Source organism: Pleurodeles waltl, chromosome 12 (genome assembly GCF_031143425.1).
Source record: "Pleurodeles waltl isolate 20211129_DDA chromosome 12, aPleWal1.hap1.20221129, whole genome shotgun sequence".
Taxonomy (NCBI): Eukaryota; Metazoa; Chordata; class Amphibia; order Caudata; family Salamandridae; genus Pleurodeles; species Pleurodeles waltl.
The window spans coordinates 458691718-458719656 of NC_090451.1; the positions used below are offsets into that span (position 1 = coordinate 458691718).

At 39.3% G+C, this 27939-nt stretch overlaps 1 protein-coding gene across 3 annotated transcripts in view; it reads right to left on the reverse strand.

Moving 5' to 3' along the window:
* CDH8 (cadherin 8) overlaps positions 1–27939 on the reverse strand; it is a 1003344-nt gene that overhangs the window by 921169 nt on the left and 54236 nt on the right. For all 3 annotated transcript variants that reach the window (XM_069217048.1, XM_069217049.1, XM_069217050.1), the window contains exon 2: positions 21373–21831. In XM_069217048.1, coding sequence (XP_069073149.1) covers positions 21373–21624 — 252 coding nt within the window. In that variant the 5' untranslated portion in view covers positions 21625–21831. The remainder of the gene's footprint in view (positions 1–21372; positions 21832–27939) is intronic.

Sequence of the window (27939 nt, forward strand, 5' to 3'; positions counted from 1 at the left end):
GGTCACAGCCAACACCACCATCACCAACATGTTAATTGGTCCGGGGAGTCTCAATGTTAAGGAGTGTTTCCCATACAAATGGGGTTCCACGAACTCTTCAACTGAATGCAGAATATGCACCATCCATCTCATAATGGATGCATTATAATGTAAAATCCAGTATATTTTTGGTTTACTTTTCAGTTGTGTGGGCAAGAAACAAAGACTGATGTCTTTGAGACCCACCAGGCTGTGAATGTGACCCCGCAACATGTGGGAGAGGATAACGAGACACTCTTATTGTTGTTGGGCCTCCCACTGCCTCTTCCGAGGGAGTGGTCATCTTTATTTTATGGTGTTTCTCTGGAGAAATGCGATCAAATAGCCTAGCAGACATTACATTGAAATACTTCCCCCATTTTCCTATCCATTTTATGAAGCTGAATTACGTTTTGTAATCCAGCTGCATTTTAGTTTTAGTGGCCGAAGACAGATTGATCACCCGCCCAACGTTTGCTCTGAGCCTGTCGTAAAAGGGAAACTTACAATTAACAGTTTGTAATGCAGTTGCCCCATATGCCTTTTTATATTTGTACTTCATATATCTCGCAGAGAAAACAAGCTGATTCTCCATTAAAAATATTGACTGATTTTGTCAAATGGATATTCTTTCTTTAACCTTTGTCAAGTAAGCACAAAGCTGTATGACAACTTGTTCAACAGCAATTTTCAACACAGTAGGCTTCGGGTGGAAACGAGGTGTAGGAATTGGCAAAGTGAAACGGAGGCAAGTATGAGAACTTTCCACAGACATCTGGTGGGAGTACATTTGATATTAGACTACATTCATATGGGTAACAAAATTAGCAAATGAGACGACATCCGTTTTTCTTCTTTCCCTGGGTGAGGAATGACGCTGTTTATTAAATGCAATTATCATCCAAGCTCCTATGGTAAACATGTTAGCATTGCGTGCTATAAACATCATCAGGATATGCAACTAATAGCAGGAATGTGCATGGCCCAGTATTGTTCATTAATTGAAAAAATATTTAAAAATATATTTGAATCTAACACAAAGATCTGGTATCACATTGGAGATTTCTGTCATTTAGAACTTAAAATCAAAATCACTCCACATGTGGCATCATGCTGTATGATTACAGGTCACTGATCTTTAAACCATCTACATGGTATTTGAAACTAAAAACGTGTTACAACTTTTCCTTGTTGCCACTTGCACAAAATGAAGTGCTTCAGAGTACACATATAAAATACCTCTAGCCCTATGTCAATACGTTAGGCTCACTTTCCAGTGCTTATTTCTGGAAGCTGCCCAGAGCTTCACATATGTTTGAGAATATGTCTGGGTTCCGAAATGGCTTGATTGCGTGTAGTGGAATCTGTTGCATGTTCTGGAACAGATGGCAGGTTTGACAAGCTGGATTGAAGGTGTGAAAACACCCATCGCTGATTTGGAAAACTGCTGTTCAGGCCACGACAGAATGCTAACTTCAGTAACTCGAAATATTGGCTGTTAATAACGTGTGTGAACCATGGAACAAAACAAAAGCATCATCTGAGATTGGCATGATGGAAACAGAAGGGAATGTATGAATGGGAGCGCAGAAGGAGGGCCATATGTCCTGTCGAATAGCCAATAGGCTCTACACATTCCTTGACAACAAATAAACAATGAAATACACAAATCACCACTATGGGATGAATTATGGTAAGATTGTAATGGACCATTATATTAGCTAAAGTTAGGCCGAGCATAATTGTGCATTACGCATTGTGTAATCTTGTGTAATTCCTGGTTTTTGGGCTACAAGTAACGTGTGATTTTACTGCTTTTCTTAGACCTACTAGGAGAGTTGGATCATGAAGAAATGCATTCCAGGGTCTTTGAAACCGGATATGTGCGATGCTAACTGCATTGACTTACAGAAACTGGACAGTGAATGGTCACGAAGGAAAGTTCATGATATCATTTGCGTTAAGGGTCAGGAAATAAAAATGAGGAAATGATGATGAAAAGCACTGCAGAAATCCAAAATGTCGAGCTGACATCCATCTTTTCACAGCAGACACAACAAATGTAGATCTCTTTAAAATTGCTTTTGCTCTGTTATTAAAAAAAATCCTACCACTACTAAAGAAAAGGGCCACCAGGAATGACGAGTCAATGATCATTCTTTGTCTTATTTCAAGAAAATGGCTGTATTGCATGACATAGATAGGCCTTCATGCTGTACTTACAGGAGGATGTGTAAGAGCAGGCCTCCCTTATTTTTAATTTCAGATCCCGAGATGTTCATAAGAAAAATATGGAGAAAATGCAGAAAAAGTGTTCCCATTTCATAACGTGCACATTTATGCTAAACTGGCGGATATGAAGGCATTGTTGGCAATAACTTTGTTTGCAGCTCAACAAGGGGCCGGATTTACAAGGCCTTATGCCATTGGAGCGTCACTTTTTGTGGGGCTCCGGTGGTGCTGTGCAGTGTGCCACATTTACAAGGTGGCGCTAAGCCACCTATTTGTGGCTTAACGCGACCTTGTAAATATGGGCCCCTCTGATGCAGTTTTCGGCATCTGAGGGGTATGCAATGGGTGTTGCTGTGGGCATTCCACCATAACACCATTGCTTTTGATGCTGCCCTAGGTATACAAGAAGGCATACATCTGTGGCAGCACTAAAAAACTAACGCCACCCCAGGTTTGGTATTAGCATGGCACAACGAGGAAGAATACATTTGTTCCTCCTAGTTTTTGCTTTTTCCATGTGTGCTGCATTCTGCAGCACACATAGAAAGAGCAAAATACCATGACTGAATGTTTATGTGCAGGAAGGTGTCCCTACCTGCACATAAACAATCATCCAGAAATTATGATTTGCTACTTCTATGTGTACTGCATTCTGCAGCACAAACAGAAGTGCCAAATCACCATTGTAGATTGTTTATGTGCAGGGAAGGACACCTTCCTGCACAAAAATAATTAGTCCCCTCAATGCAGACACCCTCACACTATGGTGAAAGGGCTCCTGCGTTGGGGCTGGCAGCTAAATTTAGCTCTGGCACAGGGGGAAACACAGGGGTGTGCCGTATTTTAGTAAATACAGAGCATCCCTGCATTTTTAAGGTGACACAGATCAGCACTGCAAATTCTGGCACAGCACTGCACTGTGCCACTCTTTAGTAAATCTGGCCCATCATTTTTTGATTCAAGCCCACTGAACCTAAATTCACTCATTAATAAGGAAAATGCTTAAACTAAAAACCTACTTATAAACCACAGAGGGTAACCCAAAAACCCGATCGGGCTGGGTAGAAGATAATCATTACATACAACAATACCCTAACGGGGAAAGATCGACAAATTATTTATATATCATAAAACAACATAGGTAAAAACAAAAAAAACTATTTACTCATGTAAATATATATATATATATATTCATTTATTTACCTATACATAAATATCAATGTAATATATTCCTCCTATATGGACAACTCATCTAGTAAAACAACACAGCAAAGGACAGATAGTGTGAGAAAAAGTGCTTGTGATATATAGAAAGAAGAATAATACCAATGTCCTTTGGTGTGTTGTTTTACTGGATGGGTTGTCCATATAGGATGAATATATTAATTTGATATTTATGTATCAGTAAATAAATGAATATATATATTAATATGAATAAATAGTTTTTTTTGTTTTCACCTATGTTGTTTTATGATATATAAATAATTTGTCGATCTTTCCCTGTTAGGACATTGTTGTATGTAATGATACACTAAAAACCTGGCATGGATGCAGCCCTCCTGGTTCTGGATTGGGCATCCCTCATTTATGCAATCTCATAGTCATGTAAAAATTTGGGCCCATATTTATACTTTTTTAGCTCCATATTTGCATCATTTTTTGATGCAAAATCGGCACAAACTTACAAAATACAATTGTATTATGTAAGTTTGCGCCACTTTTGCATCAAAAAGCGGTGCAAATGAGGCGCTAAAAAGGTATAAATATGGGCCTTACTGTTTCATTTTCTCCTGCACACAGCCATTTTTTAACGAATGCAAATGCGTAAAACCACACATACACATACACAAACCCACACAACACACAGACATACCTCCATCTACTAAGACCTGCTAATGAACGTAATTGAGTCTGTATATATTATTTATTACGTGCTCTTAGGTTTTTTGACACAGTCACTTGAAGGTACCTAAACACAGTACCATTGTCCAGCAGGCACAGCTCCTCTGTTAGGGTGGAGGAGCGTTGCCCCCTCCTACCCTGCCAGCAGCAGCAGCTGCAAACCTCTAACCAAAAAAAGTTAATAAACTATTTTTATTATCATTTTTTAGTAAAAGGGGCGGGCCACAGACTGTGACTAGCACTGAGGGGGAGTGCACAGCACTACCCCTCCCTGCGCATTGATGTTTGGCCCGCCGTCTCGGGCTGGCCAAACACACATGTGCAGTAGGCTCTCTCTAGCCCAGTACTGTGTTGCCAGGCTGTATAGAGCAGGCAGAGGCTCTCAGTCTGCCTGGGAGTGCCCTAAATGGGTGCTCCCAGCCAATCCTAACGCTGCTTTGAGCAGCGTCAGGATTGGCTGCAGGACAGGCTAGGAGCCTGTGCCTGCAGCTTGTCTGCACAGTAGAGGAGCAGTGCGATAATGAGGGCGGCAGCTACGACAATTCAGGCAATTTTTTTTAATTAATCCCCCTCCCACCCCTGAACGAGCCGTACCAACCCTCTTTAGCACCGCAAGCCGCTTCTGCTGTCCAGTCCCTGAAATGTGATGGACCTCAAAGAAATGACGTTTGTCTGACATTGTCAGGATTGGTAAACACTGCGTGGCATGGTTTTATCTCCACATTGAGGGTTAAACATGTCCACACACAGCCATGTACATAAACTCTCGTATTTGACACAATATACACATAAATAAATATTGTTGTTTTTAAGCATATATACATATTTAGATATAATAAAAGTAAAATAGTGTTATAAAATACGAAAAATAATGAACAAGCATTCTTGTATTTAAAATCAGTATTCAAGTAATAAATGTAACAGTTTAAAAACCAACTAATTGATATAAGCTTTTAATATTAACAGCTATTGTTCACGGTGATAGAAATGTTGAACGTTAACAAGGATCAGAGGTGAAAATCTTACATAGACGTCATACTTAATATCAGTAAAATGTTATCTCTTTCAAGTCTTTGAATATCAACGTATATAAATATACATATGTTGTTTAAGTCTTTGCAAACACATCACTTTGTTCTGAGCGTATTGTAAATGGGTTTCGCAGATGTCTTGTGTGCCAACATTTTAATCCAGTACTCAATGTTTAATTATATTTTGGATATCTATTTGCGGATAATGCTCTGTTTAGCAGCCAGTAAACATTTTAGTAGCCAGCATTTTCAATCGCATTGCTTGTTATGACCACCAGCTTTTTTTCATTTTCATGAGCACAGGATAGGCAAATGAGTTATATTGTCTACTGCTGGACCATTAACAGATTTTGATCATGACCCATTGCTTGCATTTTTCTATAGCAGGTATTCATACTTAAAAAGCTATCGCTGGCTGGCTGTGGTGCAGAGATTAACTACAGCTACCCTTTCAAAAATGAATGCAAAATCGTACAAAAGTGGAGGAGATAAAATATTATTATTGTAATTTATCCTTTCATGGATGGTAATGAACTTCAGTGAGCACTCAGTCAATAATCCTACCTACAGTTGTTCTGTGAATCGAAGGGCAATCATATCTCTTTTCATTACTTTAATTACATTAATTGCTTTGTTTCAATTTGGACCAACTGTGAGTCAAACACATCTTTTTAAGGCCGAGGTGGAATTTTCCTCCAAATCTAATCAATACTAGTTAGAGTGATTTGCTCCAATTTAAATGCTTACTTCAGTAGTATGAACCATGATTCTCGCCCAATGCTCTGAAATTATATCAGCATTGCCAAAATAGATTGTTTATATAATAGAATCGATTTTTTATAGTTCCAAAAAGTGTGTGACATTGTCTGATATGTATCACAGCTGCAGAAAATGCCTCCTCAGAACACGTGGGTTTTTCACATCTTCCTGAAGAGCAGAAATTGGTTGATGTGCCTGAGCCTGTCCAGTGCAGAGTTCCACAGTTAACAAGCGAGGCTCAGAAAGACTCTGCCACCAGCCTTCTTTCTGTTACTTTTAAGTTGAATGAATGACTTTTGCTCAGAAGACTCTCGAAGCCCCAGATTTAAGATGCTTCAAATGTTTGAACCTACTTACTGCACATATTTGCTCCATATTATCAAAACCTTCAGGGAACGTCTTAGTTCTTTAACACTGATAGACTCTGAAATTGGTCAAGGCACTGAGATGAAGACTGTACAAGACTTCCAATATTTTAGCCAAAGCGTTGTTCCCTTAAATTGTGACTACAGGGTTCAAGCAGATGCTCACTTTTATTACAATCTACTTAAGATGGGCTAGATGCCATTCAGCTTCAATCTTAGCCAAGCAGCCAGAGTATTTTTTCAAATCTGCTCTGCTGAGACTTGCAGCCATGGCCACGTTGCTCATCAAATATATCTTCCACCGGTGTGTCAAATTTTACTTTTATGAAACAATAGAAGACATTGGATACCGGTTCCCATCCACTGGGAAGATGTAAGTATGTAGCAGGTGTACATTTTCAATATGAAGTAATAAACCACCAAAACACAATTTCAAGTTATAACAGAACAGGATTGTTTTCTAACCTCTGCTGTTTTCCATTTGCACACTTTCGGTTATATGTATTACATGTCAACCTCGGGATCTCGAACATGTTCAAAAACGGAACTACGATAAGTGATTCATATAGTGCATTACAGTGTAGCATTGCCCAACATCTCTGAGATTCATTGCCTGCTACATTGTGAATTCCGCTGTTGCCTTCACCGAGGGAACTGTGACATTTGATACACCACAGATTTCGTAGCACATCTGCCAGGCAGGTGTAAATGCATGCAGAAGAGGCTGGGAGCATACAGCAGCATATATCAGGGAAAAGTTTCGTCTAACTAATCAAGTCCATGGGGAGAGGCTGTCATGCCCCACGAAATACTGCAGCACAGTCGAATGAGACTGTCAGTCACCAGCGGGTCTGCAGCAGGGCCTCCCTTGTCACCACTCAGCGGTGCAGCGCTCTCAGAAACTGAAAGGGGCACATTAACGCGAGAAATCTGGGCTCACCTTTTCACAAATCAATTTGTGACGACGAGGAAAGAGATCATAGATAACACAGGCAGGCGAAAGCGTTCTAGCGACAGCATAGTACTTCTTTCCTTAAAAACCATGAATCCACATTCCTTGTATACAAATGAACACATAGGACGTAAATTGTTCTTGGCAGCGGATCCTATGCTATGGTGTTGCAAAGCATAGTGGGATGTGTTATTTCGTTCTGTTTCTTTCGTTGATTTATACAAATGTATAGGCAGGTCACATTTATTGTAATGGTTTATGTGATTATCTCTCTGTTGCAAGCATGCCATGCACTTTTACCCTGCTGCGACTTTGACATTGAATATGTAATCTCTTTTGTATTTCCTGCTTTGAATACATTTGCAGTCTGTTCTTATTATCTCGCAACCCACATTAACAGAGCACTGCATCCCATTAAGGACAAGGCAGATTTCACAGAATCCGAAATGTTGCTGTAACTCATGACACGATTAAATTGCACTGAGCACCCTGCTGCAGCTTCACAAACTTATCAACAAATGGAAGCACATTCACAAATAAATACATTTATGGCCGTTTTTCTACACTATGGAAAAAATGGGGCACCTCTTTGCAATTATTTTAAACAAAGTACTTTTACCAGCTATATATTGGATAGTGACCAACTTTTTCAGTTTAGAAAAGAAATCTTGATCGCATGAAGATGCGACAAATATACCTGATATGTGAATAACTGATTAAAATAGATACACATAAACCACATCAAGGAACACAAAACTAAACAGACTAGATGGCAAGGGAAATGATGGTATACCAGTTGTATTCTCCATAGCGTGTACTGTTCTATAGAAACGTATCGTTTTTTGCAGCACATATAGTCAGTTCTGTAAGTCAGTATGGTCCATCAACAAAACATGAGACTGAAAATAACAATGGGGCATATTTTCAAGAAGGGGGTTCATCAGCTATGATACGCTACTTTTCTTGCACCCCCCCTGCGTCCACCATAATGTTACCATGGTAGTGCTGCATTTACAGTATGGTGCACCATGACGCACGTTAGCACAATATCGCCAACATTTTTGATGCTATTGTGGTGCATTGGTTGACTAGCGCCAAAAATGATGGCGCTAGTCCAGCAATGCGTGGGGAGACCCATTGTAAAATTCGGGAGCATCACTTTAATGCCTGGCTTGGGCTAGTGTTAAAAAAGACAGGAAAATGGGGCTGTGAAATCTCGTGAATTTCACTGTGCCATTTTTCTGGGCCTCCTAACGGGGGATCACTCTCCTTGCATACATTATGCCTGGTGCAGGCATAATGTGGCGCAAGGGGTTACAAAGTGGCGCAATGCTTGCATTGCACCGCTTTGTAATTCTTGCACTGGGAAAAGGCCTCTTTGATGCCGCCTTAGCATTAAAAGAAATGAAGCTAGGGCGACGCGAGGAGGCGCTAGAGGCCTGTAAATATGCCCCAATGTATTTTGGTCAATAATGGTGCACAAATACTCTCTTCTAAATAGTATACTGTGTGATGCTTGCAAAGGGTGCAGAGCAAAGGTACTCACAAGGCTTGTCATTCAGTGATGGAGACCCAGAAATACATAGTACAGTGTATTCTGTAAACTCAAAACTTTGACTAGTTGTGTGAGATGCCATATGAAAGGCAATGCTCTTAAATAAAGTGCCACATTTTGGTAGAATATGAAGGACTGTTTCACAAAAGATGAGCACTGGGAGCACTACAATAAGTCAGCCTCTGCCACAGTTTTTGGTTGACTGGTGTCTGCATAGTTGAGGCAGCTGGAATAGAACTAGTTGAACAGCTTAGACTGGTAAATGGTTGCTTGGAACAGAAGGTTTAAAGGCATTTGCTGCTTTTAACTGGAATTGTAACTATATTTGGTGACATACCTAAAGGAAAACTCAAAACAAAGCAACATAACACGAAATGTAACAGAGCACATCGTTACAGAACAGTCAAAACGAAACACAACTCAAGAGTATAGCACTACACTACAAAATCACTTTAGTAGTGCAAACACAAAGCATCACAAAAATAATAGACGAGACCATAAACAAGCAATATGGCACTCCACAAATATGCACAATCATTTGTTTTACACATTATGACCTCCAGATATCTATTTTCATAATACAATGGTAAAAGCTGTTTGCAGCAAGCACTGCCTTAACATTCCACCAAGGACATGATATAGTGCCTGTCAAAAATGTTTCGTGATTCACCTGAGGTGTTTAAATAGACGCCACTTAGGCTTGCTGCTTAGTAAATTCCACCAATTAGGAATACTGCGGAGATGGGGGGCAAGTTAGTAAGCAACATTGTCTTGGCGATGAATGAGTATCTTTGTGGTGTTGCTGGCAATCGTTACAAGTTCTCCTTTGATTTGATTTCTGATTAAAACATGTTTTGTTAATTTCTCAGCGTGGGTTAAGCAGAAGGGTAGTGAGTTCGAGTGGTAATTGTTCTTTATTGATCCCAAAGGATTCGTTTTTTAAAAAAAATGATGATTACTTTTAAGTGAACTTTTTGTTTAGATTTGTTATGGCAATAAATATATAGATATACATTTTAAATTTAAATATTTACTCATTTGAACTGAACTGCTTACAAATAATTCACGCATCCTTTCGGCTTTCACCAGCAATGGTGGCTTCCTAAATATGAGAGGTCTATTTAACAAGATGTAATAATCTTTTCTATCATTCTTCAATCTAGCTTCAATGTATTGACTTATTGCGAAGTTAGCCACATGAGTGTTTACTTTGAAAAAAGATATGGAAATGGGAGTGTTATGCTATACTATTAATCTATTAAGCCAGGGCCCCACAGCATCTCAGGCATTGTTACTTCTCTCATGCATGGATAGCCGGAGGTGAAGTACTGTAAAGTGCAAACAGGGCTGCGCTAATTGTCCAATAGGACTAAGTCATAGGAAAATATGTATTTGGATATTTTATATTTTCTCTTTCATTCTTAAACAGGAAAATATTTGCCCTATTTAGGAGCACTTTCCAACAGCCGCCTACAAAATTTGAGAAAGTGATACTCAACTGGAAAACACAAGCATAACCAATTTTATATTTTCCACGGTGTGAATGGCCAGGCAAAATGATTGTGTATGTTCACAACCTTGCACGTTTGTAGGTGTTCAATGCATTTTCAATGAATATCTCCCCAAATTATCCAGCTTTTCCACATCCAATTTGCAACTTTCACAGTGGGCAATCTGCCACGTTGGCCTATTTTAAGTTTACTTTTTGCTTCTACAATTACAGTGAAATTTAGAACTGCAAATGATGGTGTATATTCATCTAAGTTACCATTAAGAGCACTTACATTTTGTGAATCAGGAAACTGATGGATAGAATTGCAAATGCCATTTTCTACACCTTAATTCTGAATAGGTTCACAAAAATGTAGCTGAATCAGACCCAAGATCGTACAGTGACCACAAGATACCACTTATTTCTGTTCAGATCGCATCACCCCAGCTATAATGTAGAATGGATGAGTTGTGTGCTAGTGTGGTAAGACATTTTCGAAAATTAAAACGGACCTCATCGAGATTTGCCACTGGTAGGACTGTCATTACCAGATTTATGAAAATCCTGGGGATCTATTATTGCATTTGCTGGTGACTCCAAAACTAACAAACAATTGTGCAGAATTATATATTCACAAATAGGCATGCATGAAAACTTAGCACTTCTTATCCTTTCAGTTGAATTTAAGATCAAAACAAGTTCAATCCATAGCGCATATTTATATTACCAAATTTGACAGTAAAATTGTCACAGCCTTTATCATTATATAACGAAGCACACAATAACCAAATTAATTACTGTCTGTTCACCCCTTAGATAGCTGGAGTCACATACACGGATGAACTCCTACTGTCACGAGCAGTGCAAGGGCTAGACAAGTGAATAACCACATCACTGTAGAAACTGAAGTGGTAGTTCTGTAATATTTATGAGGACTGCGCCATCCAATCCATACGGTTATTGTCTGGCACTGGCTACATATAAATATAATTTGTTAAAATGAGGGTGTTTACTATGAGATGCAGTTGATTTTCTTATTCCTGACAATACCTAAAAACCAGCATAAATCACTACAAAGGCCTGATAATTTTGAAAATTATCCAATATTATATCTCACATTATCAAGTCTGTCAATCTACTTGCTTTACTGAATACGATTTAAAAAGCTATCTAGTCCTTTTTTTCTTTTCCTGAGCTCAACAGTGGTCAGTACTCAAATATCATTCTTCTGTCTTACCACTGTGGGGCCGTTTACAGATAAAATGTGATTCCTGTTTGCTTGGCATCACAGTTATAATTTGTGCAATATTTATTGCTTCCAATAATTACAAGGTGTTATAAAGCTTGTACCCTTTGTCAGATTTCATCAGATCAAACCTGCCAGAATTTAACAAATTGGCAGGTGTGGCAGAAAAACATGACATAGAGATTGAGAGAACAAAACATTTGATAAGAAGTTACAGGTTAGATTTTGAGGCAAAGGATTTTGAGCGCATGAGGTCAGCAGGGATGAAGGCCCACCTAAAAGAGTTATTGCAGAGTGCTCAGATTTGGGGAGCATTAGAGAAGTGGGAAGGCAGATGAGCAAAGAAGAAGGATAACCAGAAGCGAGATTCACAAGAAGGGTCTGAAGGTGTTCAGAAAGAAAATGATCCAGTAAAGACTTTACCGATGAGGGAAATTCTAGGAGGGCAGTTTGTTCATGTTCCATGGCTTAGGATTGATATACTTTCATTCACAGTACCAGCAGACAAATAGATTTGTAAAGCTTTCTAAATGTCTGTGGGAAGACTTGAATACCCTGTTAGAAATAGTGGTTCGAGCTGATTTGTGGGATGAGTGCAAGAGAGCAGTGGACTGGCTGATGAGTGAACAGGAAAATAATATAGTTACAGGTGTACCATCTCCTGAGGTGATGAAACATTATTAAAAAGTGATTGAGTTCCTGAAGACGAGCATTTCTCCTAAAAATATTGACTGGCAGAGAATTGACAGGACAGTACAAGAAACGAAAGAGTTGATACATACTTATTATGAGAGATTACTGAAAGCATTCAAAGAGTACAGCGGCAAGGAAGCAATTGAGCTGAAACACATGTTGCATTTTGTGTTCAGGTTCGTCGAAGCATTGAGACCTGAAATAGGGCAGATTATTAAGAGTCATTTGATTTGTTGGCAAGCGAAGCCGATTGATGAGGTGTTGCAGTATGCAAAATACTGTAGTGAGGAAATTGAGTTGAAGCAGAAAAAGCTGAAGGAGAAAGCTATGGTGATGCAGATTTAGGCAGCTGAAACGGGAGCAAAAGGAGCTTTTGTGCAACAGATGCCGCAACAGCAGGGAACTACCATGTTCCAACGTCAGATGAGAGGTAGGGGTCGTGGAGTCAATATGGCTCGTGGTCCAGATTTGAATACTGTAGTGGTTCAGAATGATATGCAAGAGATGAAAAAGATGTTACCATGTCATCTGTGCAGAAACGTGGGACACTGGAAGCAGGATTGTCCGTTGATGGTGCAGGATGGTGTTGTTCAGTAAGGTGCTGATGTCAATACATTTCAAACTGTGAAAGCCCCTTGAATGAGAGGACTTAATCCGAATGCTCAGAACCAAGTGCAAAATTTCCAACCCATGCAGCAGGTGCAAGTGTGCGTGCACAAGTGACACAATTGCAACCAATGCGGCAGCAGGTTCCATTGGTATCTAGACAGCAAATGCAGATACCTCAAGCCCCGATCAAACAGCAACAGATGATGCTTACTCAGCAGGTCACAGGTCAGAGACAAGACAGAAGTAATGACACAGTACACCAATTCCCATCACATAGTGAGAATGAAATAAACAATGAATGGATGAGTATTAGTTTGGATGAAGAGCCATGTATGCTTGCAGCGTCCTTACAGGTAGATAAGAGAGGACCTTTGGTGAAGGAAAAGGTGATGGGTCACAGAGTCTCATTTCTAGCGGACACAAGAGCTACATGCTCTACAGTAAGAAGTGCAGAATGTCCGAACTTACCTCTTTCAGGCAGAACAGTTCAAGTTGTGGGAGTAGCAAACAAACAGTTGACAAATCCAATCACAGATCCAGTGCAGGTTGAGATTGGCAACTTCCAGGGACTACATAAGTTTCAAGTTTGCAACTCGAGTCCAGTATCTCTACCGGGAAGGGACTTGTTGTGCAAGACAAAATGTTCCATTAGTTGTTCAAATTCAGGAATAGAGGTCCAGACTAAAAATGATGATGAGGAAGAGCAGACATCGGAAACAACAAATGAAAATGTTAACGAAGAGTACCCGTTGATTGAGTTTTTCCTGATGTTTACGGTGAAAGCATTGCATGTGGATTTACAGGGAACAGTGCAGGAAAATTTGTGGGACCTGACAGGTAAAGAAGTGGGTTTGATCAAGGAAGTGGAGCCGATTAAGATCACTTTGAAGCCGAATGTAGTGTTTCCGCAGCTTGCACAGCATAACATGGCACAAGATGTTCTGATGAAAGTGGCACAGATAATTGGAGATTTTATGAAACACAGAAGTGTTGAGCAGTCAATGTAATTCACAGATAATGGGCTTAAAGAAGCCGTGTGGGAAAGTGCACATTGTGCAGGACTTGCAAAAGGTGAATGACATGGTGGTCAAGTGTTGTCCTGTAGTGCCAAACCCAGCAGTGATACTGTTTCAGATTCCATGCGATGTAGAGGGGTTCACAGTGGTTGATTTGTCCCAAGCTTTATGTCTGTGCGTCTTCAGGAGGATAGTCAGTTTCTGTTTAGAGTCTACAGCTGGTGCAGACTTCCACAAGGATATACGGAGTTACCGTCTCTGTTCAATCAGATCCTGAAAAAAGAATCTAAAGTCATTGGAACTACCATATCAATCAACCCTAGTGCACTACATTGATGATTTGTTGATTGCATCCAGAACAAGGACGAGTGTAAGTATGACTCGATTGCCCTGTTGAATCATTTGGGAAAGTTTGGACATAAAGTGTCACCTTTGAAATTACAGTATTGTCAGAAGTCAGTGGAATACTTGGGCCACCAGATTGAGAAATGGTCAAGGAGAATCTCCAGAGAGAGGATGTCAATGATCCTGCAGATAAGTCCTCTGACTTTGCAGAAAGATGTCGGAATGTTTCTGGGAATGGTAGGTTATTGCCGACAGAGGATTCCAAATTTTGCTGAGATTGCCAAACCATTGCAGTAACTGACACATAAGATAGATACTGACCCCATTACATTAGATGAGGATCAGATGAGGGCATTCACTGAGTTGAGAGAAAGTTTGTGCAAAGCTCCAGCATTGGGAATGTCTGATTACACAAAGCCATTTACATTGTTTTGTCATGAACGTGATGCTTGTTCTTTGTCTGTTTTGACACAGACCCATGGAGGTGCTTATCGCCCAGTAGCCTTATTTTTCAGCTACCTTGGACCCAGTCGCAGCAGCTCTTTACCAGGTTATCTGCGTTCAGTTGCCACAGTTGGTCAAAGTCTTTCTCAATGTGAGGGAGTAGTGATAGGATACTCTTTGATGGTAATGATACCACACTCTGTTGAGATTTTACTAACAAGGGCGAAAACACAGTATTTGACTGGTGCAAGATTGACAAGATATGAGATAAGCATACTAGGTGCTCCAAATGTAACATTGAAAAAAGATGAACAGTGTTGAACCCGCCAACATTACTCCCAAGTGATACTGTTGAATTGGAAAAGAGGAAGACATCGAACATGATTGCCTTGAGGTAACTGAACTGTGTACAAAACCAAGGCCTGATATCAGAGATACCCGATTGGAAAAAAATGATCAAATTGTCTTTGTTGATGGTTATGTCTCAGAGATGGTACAGGGACATTGAGAGCAGGATATGCTGTATGCACAATCACAGGTACATTAGAAGCTTCTTGGCTTCGAGGTGTATATTCTGCACAAGTAGCAGAATTGGGAGCTCTTACTAGAGCATGCCATGTTTCTGCGAGACTGAGAGTCACAATTTATTCTGGCAGCCAATATGGATTTGGAATTGTTCATAATTTTGGTCAATTGTGGTCGCAAAGAGGTTTCCTGACCTCTACTGGTACACCAGTGAGAAATGGCGATAAGATAAAAGAGTTGTTGTATGCAATACAGTTACCTGAAGAAATTGCTGTGGTAAAATGTATTGCACATCAAAAGGCCCAAGAGGACATCTCACTTCGAAATGGATATGCGGATCAAGTCGCAAGGTTTTGCGCATTTAACTGTATATCATGCAAAGACAAGTGGGAATTGATGACAGAAGATGACAACACATGTCCAAGTTTTGCATTCAAAGTGATCGATACTTAGGAAGAGTTGAAAACATTGTAGAGTAATGTTGATAAGGAAGAGAAACGACTGTGGGTAAAATATAAATGTGTCCAAAGACCTGATGAGGCTGCGGTTTCTGAGGAGAGACAGATGGTTCTGCCAAATAGTTTACTGTCCCAAATGGCCAGGTACTACCACAGACAGGTCCATATTGGGAGGGATGCTATGGTTCGATTATTCAAAATTGACTGGTTTAACCCGAAATTCAGGCAGGCAGCAGAGGCAGTATGTCATCGCTGTATAGTTTGTCAGCAACTAAACGTGGGAAAAGGGACAGTGGTAAATCTGAGCCACCTTGGAAGAGCAGGAGGTCCATTCAACAGAATGCAACTGGATTTCATTTAAATGCCTGCATGTGGTGGTTTGAAGTACGTGTTGCTAATCGTGTGTGTCTTTAGTCATTGAATTGAAGCATACCCTACAAGAAGAAATGACAGTCTTACCATAGCAAATCTGTTGCTTAGGGAGTTGACACCACGTTTCAGTTTTCCGATCTCTTTAGAATCAGATAGGGGAAATCACTTCAATAACGAGGTGATTAAACTCTTATGTGCAGCACTAAACATCGAGCAAAAGTTGCATTGTAGCTTTTGCCCTGAAGTATCAGGACTAGTGGAACAGATGAATGGTACCTTACAATCAAGAATTGCAAATATGTGTGCAGCTACAAAACTGAAATGGCCAGATGCGTTGCCTTTGTTGTTGATGTCGATGAGAAGCACACCTGACAGGAAGTCAGGGCTGTCACCTAATGAGATCCTCATGGGCAGAGCAATGAGATTACCAGAGGTTCCAGCCAATGCACTTGTAAACATTACAGATGATATGGTGTTGGACTACTGCAAGGGTCTGGCTGATGTGATTTGCTCTTTGTCTCAGCAGGTGCAGGCCACGACCCTGCCACCCATCCACGATTGAGAGCCGGAGACTGGGTCGTTGACAGAAAACCTGTTTGCAAGACTAGTTTGGAGCCACGTTGGAGGGGTCCTTACCAGGGGCTGTTAACAACTATTACAGATGTGAAGTGTGTAAGACTCCCGAACTGGATATACGCAACCCACAGAAAGAGAGTGGTATGTCCACCAGATCATGAAGAAACATTGTTGAGAGCACCAACAACAGGGAAGCAGGTCGCCACACCTGAGACAGAAAAGGAGCCAATAGAGACTGAAATTGAACCCAAAATTGTGGAAGATGGCTCTATTACCTCTGTAAGAGGCTAAAGTGAAGAATTACAGGATGGTGTGCAAGAGCCTATCTCGATGGATACAGAAGGAGAACCTAACTCAGCAGAGGTTCTCCCAGAAGTAGACGGCGTTGAAAAACAGACAGAGCAAGTGCCAGACCAAGAGGGGGAAAGAATTGAGATGGATCAAAGTCAAAGTGATCTGACTCCTCTGGAACCCGTTGCAGGTCCATCAAGAGAAAACACAACGTTATGCAGGTCCTGAATGGGCATATGCAACTACCAATGAATGGTAACACACGTTTATGTCTTTTTGTTTTGATAGAAAAGTTCCTAGTCAGTATTTTGATGTAACCTGAAGGTGATCAAGAAGCTGAATTGTTGAGCTAATCTGAAAAACTGGAGAAAGAGACTGTTAGAAATAAAACTGAAAGGGACATTGATAACCTGATTTGCAACCTAAAACTGGATGTGACAAGCTGCTAATCGACTTTGACAAAGGAAGAGGGTCCTTGGTTGCGAAACTGAACTGTGAGAGAAGAATTTTTTATTTTTACTTAACTTTATCTAAGAGTTACTTCTGCTTTCTGATTCTTTACAGATCATGGCTGAGCTAAATAATCAAGATGGAAATATTAGGCATTGCAGATACATGACTGTTGGATTGGCAGTTATGTGTAGAGTAATGTATATAATAATGATTTTGGGAATGTCTGTTCATGATATTAAAAGAGCTACTATTACTTATGTTCCTGAAACTACTACACTAACAGCTTTAGAGAAGTTTAAATTAGATGAGAAATACTTGCATGACTATATTAATGCTCAAGGAGAGCTATCTTCTAACGTTTTATATCGCTTGTTGAGTGAGTATGTTGAAACAGTGAATGCGAGAAATTGTCTTGTGTGTACGCAAATTCCTTCATCAGTAGAAGAAGGGGTTACCCACCACAGTCTTCAATTAACCTATGGAATAAGCTGTAGTTTGCTACTAACAAGGCTCTATAACCAATAGTACATACAGAATTTTTATTCAAACTATGACGTAGTGTTTTCATTTGTTCCTATTATTAGATATCTGAGTAGAATAGCTAGAGAACATGATATAGTACTAGTTAGAGGATTCTTTGAGCCAACACTGACATTTGTGACCGCCTATGCACATCGCAATAATCTTACATGCTTGCTTACACCTTTGGAAAAGAGCTTTATAGGGAATACTGATGATAGGAGAAAGGCATTGAAAGAGAAATTAGAAAAAGGGCTGGAGAAAAGGACTTACAAGAATGATTATGCTTACACTGCTATTAAAACGCAAGGTAAATTAGCATTAGATGCATTATACATAGGGAAGCTTTGTATGTATAGGCCAAAATCATGCATTGACACTTTATTTGTGGGAACGAGTGAATGTAGGCATGTGTTTTTGTTTCAGAGCAAATGGACTTTTATGCTGAATGGTCAGGACCCTGTGATTCCTGGAATCTACTACATTTGTGGACTCAATGCTTTTTACCGTCTTCCTTGAGGATGGTATGGGACATGTTATTTGATTTGGGGATAGTTTTCCATAAAATATACCAGATAGATGACTTAAAGAAGTTTCTGAAATTGACTCAATTACATCATAAGCAACAGAGGAGGGAAACCTCTTCTGCAATTATGGGGGATATCTTTGGTGCAGTGATTCCTTCAGTGGGAGTCATTTTAAACTCAATCAAGATAGGAAGGTTGTCTACTATTGTGGATAACATGCTGACAAATGTTACAAGGGCAATGCTCCTGTTAGATACTGAATTAGCCACGGCTAGACCTATGATGCTTCAAAATAGGTTTGCTTTAGACATTCTTTTAGCGAAAGACGGAGGAGTCTATAAAATGATTAATACTAGGCATTGTTGTTCCTATATCCCAGATAATGATAAGAGACGTACTCACTAATCTAACTAACTCAAATTAGGATTTAAAGGAATTGAAAGAACCATGTGTTTGGGAGAAAGTTGGAAAAAGATTTGTTTCTGTGGGCAATTAGCTTAGTCAAATTTGGAATGGGGGTATTATTAAAAATCATACAGGGAATAATACAGTAATTGTGATTGCTTGTATATTAGGATTATGGATTTTGTGTAAATTATGTCCAAAGATAAATTTGAAAACATCTAAAAATAATCAGTTGAGGGAAGAACGGAACAGGGAAATAATTTATAGGGAAGATTTAAGAAGGAGGCAAAATACAAATGAAACAGAATTGTGAAATGATGGAGAAAGAAAGGTGTGATGACACATTTAGTCACCAGAGGAGGGACTGTTGACGCAGATATGCTAATTAGAAATTATTAATGAATGTTTAAGTGTCTTGATTAATGAAAAGTTGTAAAGAAATTAATTATAGAGAAACTAATGTGCACATTTGAAAAATGTGCCCACGTGGTATGTCAGATACTTTTACGAACTTGTACTAAAATAAACTAGAACAATGTGATATAATGAGAATATATAAGAATAATGTAGTAACATGTCATATTGAAATGTATAACCTATGTTTTGCATTAACTTGTAGAATTAACTTAGCTGAGGTTGTGGCCTAGTCTTTCCAGGCCTCACACAAGAAGCTGAATTTCTAACACACTGCAGATAAGCCAGTGCATAACCTCACCCTGAACCACCCAATGTTAAAGTTGCTTAGCTAGAATTTTCTGCAATGTACCGACGGACAGGAGATGATGAAGTCATTTTGATACGATTATGTGTAGAGTAGGCTAAATGTACTTTCCCAGGACTTGAACAATGAGAGCACTGACTGAAGAGGAACATGCAACATTTTCGATACCTGAAGAGCCGGATGATGAAGACGTCGTACAGTGGACCAATCCATGATATGAGAAAGAAGAAATATTAGAACTCATAGATTTGTAAAATTAATATTATAAATTAGAGTCTTAGCGGCTGATTGACTGACCAATTAGGAATTAGGGGAATGGACTGAAAAACTCAAAAAAGTCATGATAAGGCTAAAACTTCAGAATTTAGGCAGATACGAGAGCAAATTTGAGATACGAGGTGAATGCTGATGACGTCAAGAAACACGGATCGAGATTCTGTCGGGCTCATGCTCTTGAGAGCCTGATGTGTTGCTGATCTATTGATGGCCAGAAGACGAAGACTGACTTTGTTGCTGATTCATTCTCTGGATAGGTAGCTATGAAAAATGTGACTGACTAACTTTGTGCCTTTTCTTCTAGGTACCAACTGCACTGTTTTATAATTTTTCTTCTAGCTAGATGTTTTCCAAATTCATATTTTCCTAAATTGTTTTTCACATGAAGTCCCACATGCTGATGCTAATCTGAGTTAAGTAGGGTTCTATGGGTGACGTTGATAGTGACAAATGATTGACGGACAGTTTGTTGAACTCTGCTATTAATGTCGTTATATCCATTTTTATTTGACTTATGCCGAAGCTTTTGATCATGTGTTTTCTGGAGTTCCGATTATATTGTGTTAGTGGTGGTCGCTAATAAACTAATTCTGGGCTGAGTAAATAAGGTTTGAATTAATCGGATGCATTATAATTGACTACTAATAGGGAAATTAAATTGATAAAACGCATAATTGATTTGTGATTATTCATGGAATGATAATATACTGTCTCATGCTTAATGATTCTCTTGGTGGTTGTTGATTGATTACATTGATAAGTGATGTTCATTGATTACTACATAGCTAGGATACTCCATGCAATCGAAAAGGTTCATCAGCCTATACACATCCCCTTGTAAGTTTACTTACTAAGGACCAGGCACGCTAGCAGACACAATCATTCAAAAGTAAGAAATGATGATGCTGAATACCTCTTTTCCACACACTGTGACCACCTATTAGGTAATGGATGGGGAGCAAATGTTGAAATGTTTTTTAGTTTCGTGATCGGAAGGGACGTTTTTCTCAATCACATAAAAGAATATGTGGGTTTTGTGACATGATTGTGCATCGAGTGATTTGCACCAGTACTAGATTTTTTTCCATTACAAAGACTAACGTTGAAATACTTGCTCTACGCAGGTAGAAGTCACGGAGAACTAGATGATGAATGCAAGAATAACCACATACAGGATGATAGCTCAAGGGGGGGGAGCTTTGCAAATGGAAACATTTCCCTAGAGATGAGAAAGACTTGGCAAGCCTGGCTCTGACACTACGAAAAAAAGACATCTGTTCCTGTAACAGTTTAAAAAAAAAAATGGATAGCATAACATTTGCAGAACAGAACACCAGTTTGAACAGATTGTCTGCAGCCCAGCGTCTAGAGAGCTGGGAAATATTTCTGATTTGGTCTACCAAGGGATCACAACACACACTACGATTCTTTCACCCACACGGAAAACCATTATATTCATAAAACCTTATAGGCACAGACATCAAAGAGGGCTCCCTAGAGTTTTGCTCTCTATAACTTTGTAGTCCAAAAACATTTTTATGTTAGGTCGTAGGTTTAATCCAAACAGTAAACAATGGATTTCGAACTTACCCTGCCAACTAATATTGGTTCTGGCCCATAGAATTCTTCCAGTACAAACATTTGATTCCAAACCCAGCCTCGTTTTGAGCGGTTCAGTATGTGCTGTTCTCTGCCGAGTCCGTTCATTTCCAAGCTGGAGTCGGTTGACAGAACCTGGGGCTGGTTCCTGGGAGCCATGTAAACATGGGGAAGCGCGGTAATCCACAGAATTATTAATGGAGTCCACATATCCATAAACATTTCTCCGAGTCGCTCTGCCATCGTTACACAAGTTAAACAAATCACTGGCGACGTGAAATTATTACTCTCCTTGCCTCCAGATTGCAGCCATCCAATTCATCATGTGGCGGAAGACACTTAGTTACAGCTCGTCCGTGTGCTTACAGCACCACGAACATGAGGGAACAGAATAATATTGTTCAGATGATAAATGCAAGACCCATTGGGGGTTTCAGTCAGTGAACGTCCCTGTAAGACAAAGACAATTGTAAGAGTTACGAATACAACAGAAATGCTGGCTATGCTAGTTTTAGTAAAATATTCCAGTGACAATTTCTACTAATCACATTTTTTTCTGTGAAATATGGTAAACGGTGCTTGGACAAAATATCAATAATAGAATATTGACAACATTTTGTCTACAAAATATCGAAGACAAAAGTATTAAGAAGGTCCTTTTTAATATAAATATGGTCATTTGACCTCCTGAGTTAGTGGTAAAATGGGAGTGGTGCCGTGGGTGGCTATTGCCCCTCAACCAAGGGCATTTTTCGCAGCTGACTGACGCAATCTAATGCACTCTGTTGGTCATTGCTGGTCCTGAGGTAAGGCCGTCTTCCCCTGTTCAAGTAAGAACCAGCTTTGAACTGGTGTGGTTGGTGTTTGCATCTCCTTAGCACTGGTGACCATGAGGAGATGAGCACCAATCGTGGTCATTCCTCCTAAAGACTTGTGAGAACGTCTCAGGCGAAACCATTAAATTGTGTTAAATGAATGGAAAACTGTCACACAATACTTTTTTACTCAGCAGTTCTGTCTTTTTTAACAAAAAGGAGTTAATTAGGCACAATCACACCGAGCACACATGATAATTGCACCAGGGTATTTTGCACACTTTTAACATCAAGGTCTAAATGACTCTATAGGATTTACACAGTATAGCTTGAACATTTGCTAATCGCAAATTTAAAACAAAAAGCACAACATGTGCAATGTACATTCCCTTAACTATTCATAATTGTCCTGATCTGCAAAGGTATTTTGCAGTTGTAATGCTGCGTTCCCCAAAATTCTTAGCTTGCGACTGCAAAATACATTTTTACAATTTACAAAATTAATTTTAGGAGCTAGAAAAGTCTTTCTAGCTCGTAGATTGGCCTTTGTTAACGTTCCTGATCACAAATAAGAAGGGTTGTGAAAGAAATGTTTCTTTCCACTTTATGAGTCAAACAAGAGCATTAAAGGTTTGTGGCCTCAATTGTGGCTGCATACCATTGAAATATTACCACCTCTCAAGCTGGTGGGCCACATGTACAAAGGTAATAGTTTGCGATTACCAAATAGTGAACGTTTGTGATTTGCTATTTGGTAATTGCAAACACCAATGTACAAATGTTACTTTGACACATTTGGCAATTACCAGTGAGTCGCAAATAGATACACCTCATGAATATTAATGATGTAGGTTATGGCTTGCGATTCATTAGGAATCACGAAAATCATAGAGATGGTGGCTTGCTTGGGTCAGCAGACCACCATGTCTGTAATTGCTTTTAAATAAAGAAATCTTTTTTTAAATGTGGCCAGTTTTCTTCAAAGAAAAAAGGGATGTGCTTAAAAAAAGGATTAACACTTTTGTTTTCATTTTTAAAGAGTAGGGAGTGCTCACTAGGACAAATGTACGCCTTTAAAAAATATTTTTACAAACATTCACAAGGAGGGAGTCCCTTGGGGACCACTTCCCATTTGAGAAAGGGTTACCACCTACTTGAAGAAGGAGGTAAAATGAGAATATTTTGCGACTGCATTTTAGTCACAAAACATTCACACATACCACTGCGATTCATTATTAGTAAGAGTCGCCCTAAACACATCCCTTCCTAATACTGAATCACAAAACCAATTTGTGATTCCATAAAAGGTTACAGAATGACAAATAGAGCTTTGTACATGTAAAAAAGCCTTTATGTGTTTGCGAAAGGGCCGATTCTGCGACTCACCCCATTTGCAACCACAAAAAGCTTTTGTACATGTTGCCCTAAGTGATTTGCAAGAGAGAAGCTGTCCCGAGAGACAGTTGCACTTTTGGGACTTGTATCAGATGGCTGTAGTGGGGGCAGACAGTGGTCCAAGGGACTACTGCATTCACATCCGATGACTCTGCATTTCGGAAACCTTTTTAAAAGCAGCTTGTGTTTCTTTAAGAGACACAGCCTGCTTTTAAAAAAGGCATTTTACCATTTGTGAAAGCAAATGCAGGAATACTGGACTGCTGTCTTTTACAGCTCTTTCTTTGGGGATCACAAAATGTGATTTGGTAAATATTTTTTAGAGATTTGCAATTGGGCAAGTTGCGTTGCAACCTACTAGTATATAGGTTGCATCACAAGTTACTTCCACTTTCACAAAACGGTTGGTGTGCAATTTCCCCATCCCTGATTTGATAATGGGGATGGTACATGGGGACTTATATTACATACTGGTTTTTGTTTGCTCACCCTCATTTCTTCCTGTGTATTTAATGTTCAGTTAATATCCATACCAGCTAAGAGCTATGAAACATTACAAGGAAAAAAGCTGTGTACTATTCTTAGGTCATTAAACACGTCAGGGATTTCCTGCCTTCATCCATTACAAGTACAGGCAAACCTTGCAGTGTGTTATTAAGAGCAGCAGTACGCAGAAACACTAACATAAGCATACAACAATTACAAATCACCAACTTCCACAAACAAACCAATTATTTTCTTTAGGCTTTGAACAGGTCCATGGGGGACCAAATTCCTCTATGTTTGCTTTTTGCTTCAGGAAGAAACATCACAACCCTCAAACTCTACTAATTACAAAACTGGAAGCATTTCACATACCAAGGGTTCATATCGAGTGCTTGAGAGGTAACCATGTGTGGTGATATTTCTGCCACTGAAAGAATATAATAAACTATGAGACTTAATACTAAGAGGCAATTACTGTAAATGTCACCAGAGCATCGATATTGCGTTAAAGCAGTATACTCAAGGACTGCTATTTTATATAGTCTATATATGTTTTATAAAACTTGGTTTTCACTTGCAGGATACCATATTTTTCAGAGTAACCACCAGTAATAAAAGGGATGGCGTAGTTGCAGTCAATTAAACATTTAAAAAACTTTTTTAAATGCTATCTACTTTCAGAGCTTGATCTGATTTTAATGGTGCTAACGTATTTAAATAAAATTGGACTAACATATTATTCATTTTATCAGTCTATCTTTATCACAGCACTTTTTTATGATTTCCTAATGGAAAAAGTGCACTTTCCAACATACAGAATTTCTTCTTCCCATCTGAAAGTAAAATCTTGTCCCAGCTCACCAGCTGGCGCACACATCCACAGACAAAAACATACAGCAATTCACTCCAGTTAGGCAGATCCAAATTATTAAAATGACAGATACTAGGCGTACATTGATGTCAGCCAATAAGATTTAGATAAAGGCAACATGACTGCTACTACCAATCATTATTCAAAGAATGAAATGGGGCACTTCACATTCAATCTGCACTAGGACCACAATGCTTTCTAAAATAATTATTCACATCTTAGTACACCTTTATGTTTCAGATGCCCATAAACTAGCGATTATGGGGGCCCTCTCAAAACTGTTTTACCATCTTTCAGCATATTTTATTGTAAGATCTGACATTATCTCATGCAATCCCAAGATCATTGGCACCCTCTAAAAAACTATTTTATCATCTCTCAGCCTATTGTACTGTAAGATCTGACATCCTTGACGTTATATTCACCCCTCCTGTTAGATGATGCTCTCGAAGGCTCATAGGGCAAGATGCATTGTATTCAAAAAGTAGGTACATCATTTGTACATTTCCTGGTAGTAAAGGAAAACACCTAAAGTCGTTTTCACTATTGTAAGGTCTATATATCCCATTAGGTATCACTGGGTTACCTTATTACTTCTAATAAGTGCTAACTTTACACAAGATGAAGATATAAATATACTGCTTAATTTCAAATGAATTGTAATTTAAAATACTCTTTAATGGTAAACTAGAGATTTAAGTCACAATTCAGAAAATGCCACTTTAAGAAAGTTGTCATTTTCTTGTCTCAAACAAACATTCTTTTGTGAACGTGTCTTGGGCTACATGACTGTGAATAGCTCTGCTGTTAGGGTTTTTATATTACTTCTAGACAGTGACACAAAGCGGGTCTTAGGTATGAATATTAATGGCCATCCTGGCAGGAGAAATGGGGATGAGCTGTACCCAGTCACAATTACACATCAAATGGTTTTCTCTACAGCACACACAATGGAACCAGAAACAAGGCCGTCCCAGCCTTTTGTCTCCCCAGACAGTTTGAAGCCTTGACTGGGGAAAGAGGAAGAACTTTCAAGAGCCAGAGTTGGGGGTAATACAGGGAGTCTCCTCACACAAGAGCTGACTTTAGGTATACATATTGGACCTACAAAGCCACTCTTCAACACACTCCAGGACATGTGGAAGATTCAGAAGAAGGACTGCCCTGCTGCTTTAAGAAGAACTGCATAGAAGGCTGGACCTGTTTGCCTTTCTCCCAGTCTCCCCAGAGTGACTCAAGGGCTAACTTGGCTGACCTCCTGTATGAGCTACAGGGACACTACAAGCATCAGAAGCCTCCATGCAACTGCCAAGCTGACCAGATGCAACTGGCCATGCCTGCACTTTCCTTAGCCCTGCTGCCAGTCTCTTTTGGAGTGAGTCCTGATCCCCAGGAGGTACCCCCAAGGTACTTGACCCTTGGCTGGCATCAGTTGATGCTCCTCCAAGACGAAAAGGTGAAAATTCTGGAGTTTGGCCTCTGAAATCGCAAACAAGCTACTTGCACCTTTCTCAGTTGTATTTAACCAATCACCATATGGGACTACCCATTTCCCTCATATTGATGTCCCCCCCAGGCCCTAGAAATACTTAAGAAGAAGGGAGTGGTAGCAGGTGAAGAAAAATGTTGATAAAATACTGCCAAAACCAGCAATATCATAACGTGTGCTCAATAATGCTTTTCGTGTTCTTTGTCTCAGCTACATATTGATAAAGTTCACAGTGAAAATCTTACTAGCACAATTGAGAGAGAGGGTAATGTTTGGGACTTGAATGAAGAATGTTCCTACTGGTGCCTATTGAGAACAATGTCTTGTTTTGTTTCGTTAAAGCACATGCTTTTCTAAAGCTTCCAAGGGTTAAGGACCAAGAAGACCTGCAGGTCTTCAATAATGTATATATCCTGAAATAAGGACCTGGAACAAAATTCAATGTTAATTTTAATATATTAATATATGAAATGTGGTAATTTACCCCATTGTGTTGAGATTTGCTGCTGAGATCTTAATCAATTCTATGGGTCACTTAACCAAATCTAGTAGTGATAGATGTCGACTTGTACACTTCATTGTAAATAAAAGATTCACCACTGATTTGAGTTCAAGTATTATTGGTATAATTTTTGTGGTTCTAAAGTATAGATAGGTTGTCCTTGCACACACACACACAAACACTCAGGGGGTTATTCTAACTTTGGAGGAGTGTTAATCCGTCCCAAAAGTGACGGTAAAGTGACGGATATACCACCAGCCGTATTACGAGTTCCATAGGATATAATGGACTCGTAATACGGCTGGTGGTAAATCCGTCACTTTTCCGTCACTTTTGGGACGGATTAACACCTCCTCCAAAGTTAGAATAACCCCCTCAAAGTCCACTTGAGGTAATATTTGTTAGAACTTAAATAAACAAAACAAACGTTAGCTTCTGGTTATCTATATAGAATGGTTTCAGTCACAATAAGGATCACTGACAGAGTATTGGAACCAAACAAGTTGTGTCAAAAATATTGAGGACCAAAATATCGGGAAGTAAGTGCAAATAGGTAAATATAGCTTTACTTAACTCCACATCTACGTACATTGAAGATATATCATCATGGGACACATATAATGATTTATATATATTAAAACTTTGCTTAGCTATAGAAACAAACCTTTCACAATATTGTTGTATTCAATAATCTTGACACAATATTTTGTCCACACAATAATTTTTCTCTGATATTTTGTCTAAATACCAACAATAATCCTGCCTGGTTTTTAATGATCATGATTTATTTTTTTCTTACCAATGAACTGCATCTTCCTTTCTTGCAAATGAAACACAATGGGACTGAGTCTGAGTTTGTCAGATTGAAGGTACTATTTATTGCACATGATACAATCCGATAACCCGGGGTTCAGAATTTATCAGATGTGATAAAAGCACAAGTTCCCAGTTTGTTGTGTGTACTATGTGCTTTTTGGTGGTTACAGTACCAACGTTTGCA